We start from the raw sequence: 12,590 nt of genomic DNA on the forward strand, positions 1-12,590 counted from the left end.
AACCAACCCATCTACATTTACAACCAAATTATTTATTTATATATATTTATTTGTTGCAATACTCTGCTGGTCACAGACCACCAGCCAAATTAACAGCTGTCACCACAACTCTCTCCCTTTCATGAGTAAGGCAGTTTTGAACCCATGCGACCAAGTCATCATGGATCCCACGCATCTTGACCTTCTGGATCAGTCTACCATAGAGGACTTTTCTCACTAAAATCTATGCAGACATCGTCCACTGCCCTATCCTCATTGATTACCTATTCAAAAAAAATCACAAACAAGTTGATAAGACATGCTCTGCTGCAGACGAAGCCATGCTGCCTGTCCCTAATGAAGCTATCTGTCATTCTTTCTGTTCATTCTGTCGAAGTGCACAACTTCACGTTTTTCCACAAATGTACATCTTCCAATCTGCTGTAACCCCAAGCTTTTCCTGTCTATGTTCATTCGCAGATAGTTTAAAAATTAATTTCCCCATGTTTTTATATGCAAGATAAATTTAGTACGGTGATCTAAATGATTCATTGTCTAGCAGTCCTGTTCAGAAATTGCATTCCTATTTCTAGGAAGGGATTGTAACTGATGGAAGTGTTGCCAATGAGGGTTTTGAGGATGATGAGGAAGCTGATGAAGAACCACAACCCGATGTTCCAACAAAGGAAATCCAAGTTGACTGGAATTCTGAACTCCCAATCAAAATTTTGGTCCCTAAAGTTACCATTCATAGCCTTATTTTTGATTTTGGTGCAGTGTCATTTATTGACATTGTAGGAGTCCGGATTTTTAAAATGGTAAGTGTACATTTGCTGTAACTAGTATCGGTGTGAAAGTTTTGTTTTAAAAAAAAAAAAAAAAAAGTAAATATCAAAAATGTGTAACTTTTCGGTCAGCATTTAAAAGAGGAAAGTGCATAGGCTAGGATGCATTAACTCATGAAAAGTACATCACAAAATATTTTCAATATAGATTGTATTTCCAATACGAAGTTATAATTCAGATGTGCAGCATTTGCTTTTTAAACATTACAGCTGTATGAATGTTTTAAATATCCACTGAGATTGTATGGACATGATACATTATTAGTGGTTTCAGATTAAAATGAGTCACTTATGAACTCCTTCCCTTGAAACGGAGCATTTAATGAAAAGTGTTGAATTCATTTTTGTGTACACCAGGTGCTCCTACCGCTACTAGGTATGCTGCCAGCAAGTGAAGCTCAATATTGAAATTGAGAAGTTTTGTTCAAAATTTATTCAGTAATGCAGTATTTATATTGAACCACTCTACTGTGTATGGGTCAGAGTTGTAGCAACCCTGCAAAATCTTTAAGTCTCTGGCTTGCATCCCTTTGAGCTTTCTTGCTGCTGAGGAAATAACTTTTTCCATCTCTAACTTCACTGTTTACATAAGTCCATCAAATTCTACTCTCCCAGCTTTTCTTCTGCATGTATTATAACTGGGACTTGCCCAGTGTCTCGGATGAGTTCAATCCTTGGCAGAAATACTGAAAAATGGATTACTGTCAATTCTGAAATCTTAACTACGAGTATCTGGGTATTTTCCCGAGTATTGTGTGCAGTTCTGGTTGCCCCATTACAGAAAGGATGTGAAGACTTTGGAAAGCATGCAAAGGAGGTTTACCAGAATGTTTCCTGAATTAAGGGGTATCAGCAACAGCGAGAGGTTGGATAGACTTGGATCGATTTTGCTGGAGGATGTGGTGAGACCTGATAGAAATAATTAAAATTATGAGCGGCATAGACAGACTAGACATTCAGAACCTTTTTCCCCCCAAGATCGAAAAATCAAATATTAGAGGGCACAGCTTTAAGGTGAAAGGACCAAGGTTTACAGGTGATATATGAGGCACCTATTTTTACGTCATGTGCCTGGAATGCGTTGCTGTGGGTGGTGTTTTTTTTAGGGATGCAGTGCAGAAACAGGCCCTTTGGCCCACCGAGTCCGCACTGACCATTGATCCCCCACACACTAGAGACAAATTTACATTTAAAGCCAATTAACCTACAAACCTGTACGTCTTTGGAGTGTGGGAGGAAACTGAAGATCTTGGAGAAGGTACAAACTCCATACAGACGGTACCCATGGTCAGGATCGAACCCGGCTCTCTGGCAATGTAAGGCAGTAGGTCTACCACTGTGCCACCGTGCCTTCCTGTAGTGGTTGAGGCAGATGCGATAGCACCATTTAAGAGACTTTTGGACAAGCATATGGATATCTAGGGAATGGAGAGATATGGGATATGTGCAATTGAATTTCCATTATATTCTGTAACTGGTGATGAAGCACAGCACCTCTTTAATCCTTCTCATTAACGTTCAGGCCCTGTAGTTCCCCACTTGGGCTATGTTCCAATATTCCACTATTCATCCAGTTTTCAGTTTTCTATAGTTTCCCCAAAAGTGCCAATCTTTGTGAGAGAATTATTATTTCAGATTGATCACCTTTCACCACCTGAGTATGTCTTACATTTTCTGTTTTATTTCCATCTACAAAATGAAGATGATTCCTTTGGGTTAATTCTGATGGAAACACCCCGCAGTCTAAATGACTCCCAGCTGCCATTTATAATATTGAATGTGGTGTTTAAAGGCTCCTGCTAACATATACATCATTATTTATTACAGGTGGTCAAGCAATTTAGTCGAATAGGTGTAACTGTTTATGTGGCAGCATATGAAGGTAATTTGAATTGTGAACAATAACTAATCTGTTGCAAATGACTAAAAATACGAAAAGCTCAAGACAAGCAAAAAATAGCCACATTTCCTCTGAGTTTTGCCAACCGTTCCATAGAGAACCATCAATATTTGCGTAAATGCCTGCGAGTCCTGGACTCGAGCACATCTATCTCTGAGCATGGAGTTTTGTACTTTGCGGACAGATCCTTGCTCGTAAATATGTTAGTCCACACTGCTACTTGGCTCCCCGTGACAATGGAGTGTAGCAATAGATGCATAGGTCTGGCATCTGTGAACCCATTCATTTGAACAGATAATATATTGCTACATTGGGGAAATATGAGGTCTTTTCAAAAATTTTCATAAAAATCACCTAAATTGTCCATATTATTTAGCAATTTTCTTTATTTCTGGTAGATTTTGAATGCTTCTGAAACTGTATGTGTGCTAGAACATTTAAAAATTATCATATATCGTGATGATTTGAGTATCATTCACCCAGAACTTGAAATTTACATGTTGTCAGGCTGCCCACTGCCTTCAGCCGTTTATAGAAATCGCAATTATGTAGATTTGCTTAATAGACTGGACTGCCAATTATACCTAACACAGTGCTCCACACTAGTGATCAATGGTAATTAATTGCAATCCTCATGAATCAAGCAACCTTCCTCGGCAATAATGTCACTGATCTGTAGGCTGTCTCTGAGGATTCAATTTTAATTAGACGATTTGGAAAAAGTCAATTTTGGTTCAAGGATTTTTTCCTTAATTTGTACAGGAAATATATTACCATTTAAATTTGTCTCTATTACCATACTTAGTAATAAAAGCTCTGATCTATTTTGGCTGAAATCACAGGGTATAATTTTTAATCATTTTTAAAATTACTTTCAATCTTTTAAAATTCCAGATCATGTTGTGAAGAAATTGGAGAAATGTGGCTTTTTTGATGAAACTTTGAAAAAAGACATGTTTTACCTCACTGTTCACGATGCTGTTGTACACATACACACTCTGGCTATGTACAAAGATATACAAGATCCTATATTTGAGAAGGTGAGTGACAATTTTAGTTTCGATTGATGGAATTTTGGTTTTTCAGAAAGAAAACTCATATTAGATCCAGAATAAATGTGGTGGTTCACACCTTACAGATCCATACCATTTTCCTCTGCCTCTTGTGCAGTCCATTCCAACTATTCTCCGCTTACGGGAAAGGATGTGATATTTCCTTTTCTAGTTCTCTGGTTCTCTGGTAATGGTTGAGCTGATGTTTAAGGAGACAGGAATGAAGAGTTAGACTTGCAGGGGGGCCAGAAGAGTGTATTGGGATGGAATTGTAGGGTTACATCCCTTTACATTTTGTACTTTGGAATAACGTCTGGAAAATATAGAGGCAGGGATGCTATAAATGAAGGAAAAGACAAAAATACTGCATTAGCATATAATTGGTTGGGACCAGCTAATTGCAGAAGAATGTCCCTGATATCTGTTTTTTTTTTATGAATGAGTAAATCAGAAGCATCTGGAGAAGAAGAGAAACTGAAGAAAGCAAAGTTCCTGTGTGTAACACAGTTTAATATGTAGTAGATCAAATTATTGGGTGAAAATACAAAAGTGCACAATGGAACCACCAGTGTGCATGTGAGGAAACACAGTAAGGTCATCTTGAGAGCTGCCAGTAGTTTGTTTGAATTTCCCAGTATGATTCATAATTCATCAATTGGAATGCATTATGCAGTCATCAGAATCTTTCTCAACATGTGGAGAGTTCTTGTGTTGTTTGAAGTAATTTATAAGAGCTTGTTAACATTACTGAGCTATTTTTCTAATGGTTTTCCAATTCTGTTGTCATAATGTTTGGGAGCCAAGTATGGCAAGAAACATGGTGATGAAGTAGGCAGAGGGTCAACTCGAAGTGTTATTTCACGTATTGTTACTTTCTAGAATGAGCATTACATTGGTGCTTACAGGAAAATATAGTGATGTTATATTGATTTTTTTGTAGGGGAAAACAAATAGCTAAATACACTTAGAAATAGTGTGTCAGCTGTAATAGAAGATTTTGTTAGATGATAAGATTTACTGCCCTTCAGCTTCGATTAGGCTGCATTTTGGAGTATTGCGTGCAGTTCTAGTCACCCTGATCCAGGAAGGACGTGGGGGCATTGAAATGGGTGCAGAGGAGGTTTACCAGAACGATGCTTGGATTGGGGCATATTAGCTATGGGGTGAGGTTGGGCACACTTGGCTTGTTTTCTCTGGAACGCTGGACATTGTGGGGAGACCTGACAGAAGTATATACAATTAAGAGGCATGGATAGAGTAAACAATCAGAACCTTTTTCCCAGAATCGAAATAGCTAATACTAAAAGGCATAGTTTTAAGATGAGACCGGCAAAGTTTCAAGGAGATGTGCAGGGCATGTTTTTTTTACACAGTGGGCAGCAAGTGCCTTGAATGTGTTGCGGGGGGTGGTAGTGGTACCAGATACGATAGTGGCATTTAAGAGGCTTTGGATAGACACATGGAAATTGCAGGGAATGGAAGAATATGGATTATATGTAGGCAGTTAATTGGTCCTAGCATAATATCCGGCACAGACATTTGGGCTGAAGGGCCTCTACCTGTGCTGTAGTGTTCTATGCCTATTTCTGTTTAATTATTATACATCTAAACTTTACTAATTTACTATTTTCCCCAATAGATATCGCTCATGCAGGAATTAAAAGAACCTTTGGAGGACGTGGAGGATGACGTGGAAGAACTGGAAGATCAGAATCAGGTAAAGGCTTAACTTTAAGAAATATTTTTCTTGTGATAGCTTCCTCAGTTTGAACTAATTTCCTTTGATGTTGGGAGTGGGCTTTGTCATCCGTGACTTCGAGATCGATGACACAGCAGTTTACAGAAAAAAACCACAAAACACATAAGTAGTTTGTTGCTTGGTACAGCCTTGGAGGTATCATGTAGCACAATTGATATGCGGGAAACAATTTTGCAATATATGGCAGGTGTAATCTGGCAGTCTGTGCACTATGAGCTGAACTTGCTTCACTGTGTCATTTATTGAACAGTGGCTGTGCTTGTCTTTGAATGTGCCACAATATCAGATGTCAGGGCTTGCAGTTTAAATTTTCACTAGTCAGAATTTGGTTGCTTTACTAATACTGGCACGAGCAAAGGTGTTTATGTCATTGAGATCAATTACAACTTTTAAGACTGAGATCAATAGGTTAGGGTGTTGAGATGTGGAGTGACCACTGGTATAGTGAGTTACAGCATGGATCAGTCTATGTCCAGCTATATCTGCAACTCAGTGTTTCTTGAAATCGAAGCCAATATATTTTTCTGTCTGTTGACCTTCATATTTTTCTAAAGCTCAAAAGATGGAAAAAGATATTAGCAACTGGATGCTTAGCAGTTGGCCCAGCCAGCAGTGGAGGCAGTGGTCAGATAGGTCAGCATCCAATCTTCAGCTCATCTCTGATGTTCCTGTTAGAAGAGATTTGCGCGGATATCTGAGTCGAGCTACAGCAAGCTTCATTCTGTTTCACAGGAACCCAATATCATAATAGACAAGTTTTTCAATGGCACTGTTCAAGCTGAGATTGGCCACTCCTCCTGAGTGGAGCAATCTCTTTATCAACTGGATGACGTGGTTTAGCCTCCTTAATTTTCAGTTCCTTTTCCAGGAAATTGACTCCCACATTGCCGATTGTGACATCAATTCCCGCAAATTGGTATTTTTTTCTTTATTTGCATACTTACCAAAAATCATCCAGTCAAAATACATCTATTAGATGTGAATCATTCTAGCCATTCAGAAGTCCCCCAGCAGCTCCATTTGTAAAGACCATTATGAAGATCCTTACTTCCTCAAATGCCCAAACGAGATTCCTACTCTAATTGAGTTGATGTTGGATAAGTTAGATCAAGTACCCTGGCTAGGAAGAGGGAAATCATCCAAGGTTCCTGCTCACTATTGTTGTTTGTGTGATTTCAGTATGTATTTGGATAGAATTTGATGACTGGTCATAGGAGCAGAATTAGGCCATTTGGCCCAGTGAGTTTACTCCACCATTCAATCATGGTTGATCTTTCTTTCCCTCCCAACCCCATTCTCCTGCCTTCACCTTAAACCTTGACACAATTATTAATCAAGAACCTGTCAATCTTCGCTTTAAAAATTCACAATGACATGACCTCCACAGCTGTCTTTGGCAATGATTTCCACAGACCTTCTGGCTCAAGAAATTCCTGTTCGTCTCCTTTCCAAAGGTACATCCTTTTATTCTGAGGCTGTGCCCTCTGGTCATAGACTCTCCCACTACTGGAAATATCATCGCCACATCCACTCTATCCAGGCCTTTCACTATTCCGTAAGTTTCAATGAGATCCACCACCATCCTTCTACAATCCAACAAGTACAGGCCCAGAGCCATCGAACACTCATCATATGTTAACCCAATCATCCCTGGGATCATTCTCAGAAACTTCCTTTGGGCACTCTCCAATGATAGCACATCCCTGCTCAGATATGGGGCCCAAAACAGCTCACAATACTCAAAATGCCTCAATATTACAAATCCAAGTAAACAACTTCCACTGACTTTCCTTTGTCTATCCTGCTATTTACTTCCACAAAGAATTCCAACAAATTTCAGGCAAGATCTCCCCTTCACAAAACTATGCTGACTTTGGCCTATTTCATCATGTGTTTCCAGGTACTCAAAAACCACATCCTTAATAATGGACTCCAAAATCTTAACAACCACTGAAGTCAAGCTAACCGGCCTATAATTTCCTCTTTTTTACCTTGCTCCCTACTTGAACAGTGGAATAACATTTTCAATTTTCCAGTCCTCTGGGACTAGCCTGGAATCTAGTGATTCTTGAAAGATCACTACTAATGCCTCCACAATCTCTACAGCTGCCTCTTTCAGAACCCTCAGGTGTAGTCCATCTGGTCAAGGTGACTTTTTGCCATCAGAACTTTCAGCTACCCAAGCACCTTCTTCACTAGAATTTCTGACACATTGCTGGTGTCCTGCTATGAAGACTGATGCAAAAAAAAAATTAAATTAATCTGCCATTTCTTTATTCCCCATCACTACATCTCCAGCATGATTTTCCAGCACTCTAATGTCCACTCTTGCACCCTTTATATCTGAAGAAACGTTGTACTTGCCTCGTGTTGGTTTTAAAAGCTTTCCAATCCTTTAGCTTTCTGCTAGTCTTTGCAATATATACATTTTCCTTTAGTTTTATGCTGTCCTTGACATTTTTTGTCCACCACATCCATCACAATGTCCACTTAGAATCTATCTTCCTCTTCGGAAAAGATCCTGCCTCTTCGGAATTACTCTCAGAAGCTCTTGCCATTGCTGCTCCATTGGCATTCCTGTTAGGGTCAATTTCCAATCAACTTTAGCCAGCTCCTCGTCAGGCCTCTGAAGTTGCCTTTACTCAACAGTAATACTGAAGCATCCAATTTCAACTTATTCCTCTTGAGCTACATTTTGAATTGTATCATAATATGGTCACTACTTCCTAGGGGTTCCTTTACATTAAGTTTTCTAATTGCATTATGCATTACACAATGCCAAATCCAAAAAGATCTTGTCCCTAGTAGGCTCGATCACATGCTGCTATAAGAAGCGATCTCTTAAGCATTCTACAAATTTCTTCTCTTGGAATCCAGTACCAACCTGATTTTTCCAATCTACCTGAACATTGAAATCTCCCAGGACCACCATAACATTGCCTTTCTTACATGCCGATTGTATCTCCTGCTGTAATTTCACCCTGCAACCTGGCTGTTGATAAATTCAATCAGGGTATTTTTACCCTTACAGTTTCTTAACTACCCACAAGAATTCTGCATCTTCTGACCTCATGTCATCCCTTGCTAAGGATTGTATTTCATTACTTACCAGCAGGAGCCATCACACACCCTTCTGTGATTGAGTTCATGTTTTGGGGTCAATAATCTTCCATGCTGCCTTTGTCCCAACAATGCACAAAATTCAAAATGTTCCTATATCTCCTGTGTGACTTTGACTTGAAATCACTTGAACAGCCACAGTATCTGTAAATAACTTGCTGATCAAAAATGCAATTGGTTACATGTGAACTCTCAACTAGCCACAGGTGACCAGTAGCCACTTTACTGGATTAGATTGTACTGGAAAACAATCAGTCCACCTTAAGCCATTGTTGTTCTGAATGTTAAAAGTTTGTCATTTCTAGTTAATGCAGTTCCAATTATTGCTATGGAATAAAATTTGTTTTTGCTTTATTTCAAATCTTTTTTCATAGGGCCACGCTGGATTCGGCTATTAAAGTGTATTGATCCAGACAACCTTGAACACAGAATTTCCATGGCACTGATGTATGTTAGTTTTCAGCAAGCTGTTATGAATTACAGGTTCACTGGTGTTTTCCCACACCATGTAGGTGTTTTGCTGTTTATGTAGATAGACAATGAATGATCTTTGATATAAATCAAAACCAATTCTCAATCTATTTTTGTATGTATAAAATATGTATAGAAATCCTACCTTGTTATTGCTGCAAAGGTGCCTATGGGTTGTTTTGGTCTATGGATTGATACAGGTATACATGGCACTACTAGGGACATGATTTCATTCATGAATTGGAGCAATGCTGCTGCATAGTTAAGCCTCCTATGGTCATGACTTGCACACCATTTTGATCTGAAACACAGACTGTTCACACGTTGCTGGTGTCCAGTTTGTATTGTTCATTTCATGTCTAAAATAGGTTGAACATATTGTAGAATTAACTTTAATGGCAGTGAAAGTACATATAATCAACCATATTTCACCGGGATCAAAATTGTTACGCATCAAAAACGTGGTTAACTCCTGTGTCATTTTAATTTATAAACAGGATAAGTATATGACTTTTAAAAATCTAGGAGAATTCCAAAAACAATTGTTTTCCCCGAAGTAAATTAGTTCTGTTGTTTACACCTAATTACATTTTCTATTACACATTTATTCAAAATTCAATATAACATAATTAAGGCATGATTATAATTCTCTGAACATTGTACATTAGAGGAAAAAACATGGAATTGTCAAATTTTTACTGAATTATTTTGTTATTCCTAAAAATCAATGTAATTCTCCCATTATTGATCTAACGTCTCCATAGTCACACTGCAGAAAAACAAGAAGATATTTTTTAATTTGGGATTTTGCTTTGGTCAAATCCATAGGTAATACTTTTAGTGGATGAATGCGAGTCGTTTTCTTAGGGAGCAATTAATAGTACAGCTATTTGAGAGGAACCTCATTATACTTTTTTTTTTTAAATTTTAGCCATGTCATAGAATAACATATCCCAAATATTCAAGATCTGGCATACCATCTATCCAACTAATACTTCCTTCCATTGGCGATATAGAAAAAAATCAAGCGGGTTTATCATTTGAACTGAGGGTCATCAGGTTGAAAATGAGGAAGAATGCAGATAACCATGCTGTGATTGTTAATTTGAAAGATACATTTAAAAAGCACAAATTCAACAACAAACTGGGAAGTATTTTCAGTTGTACAGCCTAAAGGATACATTGCTTAAATTCCAGTAAGAGTGGCTAATGTTCAATTTGTACCATCAAATTAAGCTCATACATTGCAGAAACAATAATACTTCTGCTATGTCACCATGCATAGATTATTTGTTGGAGGATTTGTGGATCATGTATGTTTTAAGATTGACTTTGTATTCCTATTTCTATTCATTCCATTGGAGGTATTAGAGTATTATTCCATCAGGAATGTCCTCATTGTTGAGTAGCTCAATGGAAAATCTAAGTCAAATGGTCTTGGCAGCTAAATTCATTTTTTTTTGCTCTTTTGAACTAAGAGTTTGAGAATATGATTGCTGCAACTTTACTACTCTGTAACTGAAGTAAGGAGAAAAACTTATTCAGCAACACTTTTGATTTTAATTTCTGTTATAAGCTTAACATTTATGCCCAAATAACCTTAAAATATTAATGAACATGGAGGTGTTTTGATTTGGGATAGAAAATTAATATTTTACTTTACAAGCAAATTAAATAAAATTAAATTAAAGTTGATTTTTCTTTTCTAATTTTAACATTGTGTGAAGTGAATATCTTCATGTTATTGTCTTATCATTAAAAATCCAGCTTATCTTTCATCAAATATACTGTTTCAGCAAAAAATCAAATGTCAAATGATTCTTTTCATGTTTGGTAGAGTATGTGAGTTGAAATTGCCAAGAAATTAGTAATGTGAGTTAATGAATGGTTAATGCATTCATTTTGCGTGTCCACTGTATTTATGGAAGCACACATCTGTTTAAAATCAATCGATACCACCTGTCTTAATGTAGTGAACATTGCAATGTTATTGGATGTTTTGAACAGTGGTCTGTAATATACTTTCTACATAGATGGGCTCTTATAAAAGCTTTAAAAAGCCTGGCAGTGTACTGCTCACTGTTTTGCAAACATTCATGATATTTAGTTGTGCAAATTGGAGACTGGATATCTCTGCCCAGAAAAATCCAGTAGATAAAATATTTTGATTACAAATTTCAAATACTATAATAATTACAACGGTAGCCTTTGTAAAATAGTATGCATTTTATATTAAGTTGTGATAAAATGTTAGTCACTCAATTTTAATGTAAATATGGAATTAAGTAATAAAGAATGGCATCATTTGAATTCTGTGCTAAAATTGAACTATCAGATCTGGAATTAAGAGAATAGACAAAATCAATTTGATATGAATTTTGTTTGGTATAATACTTTGGAAACAATGGACTCTACACAAATCACATTAAAATTGTTGAATATTTAATACAAGTTAATATTAGTTTGTGTTTTTAATAAATGGTATGAATGGGACATATCTCGTATTCAATAAATAGATTTTTTTGGTGGTCTTATGTGAGATGTCTGAGCATTTGCTTATGGAGTCCTATACTGGCCATGATATACTCCTTATACTCCATCCTAACTGACCATGAAATACTCTGTCAAACTATACCCAATTTTACTTACTGTAAGTGCTCCCAATATTTCTGTACACTAAGTTCATTTATAATTATAAGCACAAAATGACTGGGTTTCACTGTTTGACTGCTTAGTCATTTTTTGTTAATAAACTGTATTTTGTACCAATGACATATTTACAGGATCGGATTAGATCAGTGTAATAAAGAAAACAGTTAAGGAAAGACTGAGGTCACATGTCTTCTATGTAACCACAGAAATAGGCCATAGCTACTTTACTAGCCTGTTTTTATTGTTCATTTAGTCTCTCTTTATGTTTCCTTATCCGATTCTTACAACCCTCAATTCCTTCCTCACTTCTGTAATTAAACTTGGCCCATAATTCTTGGCATACTAGTTGTTTCATCTGTTTGTAACTCTGAGTTCCAAAACAAAAAATTGTAAATTGTCCCATTAACTTACTAATGATTGATGGCTTTTGATTTTCTCCACAAATATAAATCTATCAAAACCTCTCATTTTAAAGACTTCATGTGTCAACCTTTTCAAGACACAATCAGGCCACTTTGCCCATTCCTTCCTCGGGAATAACCTTGTGTTTCTGGGTCAAACCTTGTAATTCAAAGGTTTCAAAGGTCTTTTATGGTCACGTGGTTGATGGGAGGCCAGTATATAGTTGATGGGAGGCCATCAGGGTCTTTTTGTCCCTGCAGTATCTTAACTCTACCCACAAGAATTCTGCATCTTCTGACCGAATGTCATCCCTTGCTAAGGATTGGATGTCATTACTTACCAGCAGAGCCATCACACATCCTTCTGTAACTGAGTTCATGTTTTTGGGTCAATGATCTTTCATGCTGCCT

General features: G+C 37.2%; 1 protein-coding gene across 4 annotated transcripts in view; it reads left to right on the top strand.

Annotated features, from left to right (window-relative positions):
* Window positions 1–11,579, top strand: part of LOC129707738 (pendrin-like) — a 63,989-nt gene extending 52,410 nt beyond the window's left edge. For all 4 annotated transcript variants that reach the window (XM_055652989.1, XM_055652990.1, XM_055652992.1 and 1 more), the window contains 5 exons: window positions 573–797; window positions 2,652–2,706; window positions 3,619–3,764; window positions 5,416–5,493; window positions 9,030–11,579. In XM_055652989.1, coding sequence (XP_055508964.1) covers window positions 573–797; window positions 2,652–2,706; window positions 3,619–3,764; window positions 5,416–5,493; window positions 9,030–9,053 — 528 coding nt within the window. In that variant the 3' untranslated portion in view covers window positions 9,054–11,579. The remainder of the gene's footprint in view (window positions 1–572; window positions 798–2,651; window positions 2,707–3,618; window positions 3,765–5,415; window positions 5,494–9,029) is intronic.
* The last annotated feature ends 1,011 nt before the right edge of the window (window positions 11,580–12,590 follow it).

Source organism: Leucoraja erinacea, chromosome 22 (genome assembly GCF_028641065.1).
Source record: "Leucoraja erinacea ecotype New England chromosome 22, Leri_hhj_1, whole genome shotgun sequence".
Classification (NCBI taxonomy): Eukaryota; Metazoa; Chordata; class Chondrichthyes; order Rajiformes; family Rajidae; genus Leucoraja; species Leucoraja erinaceus.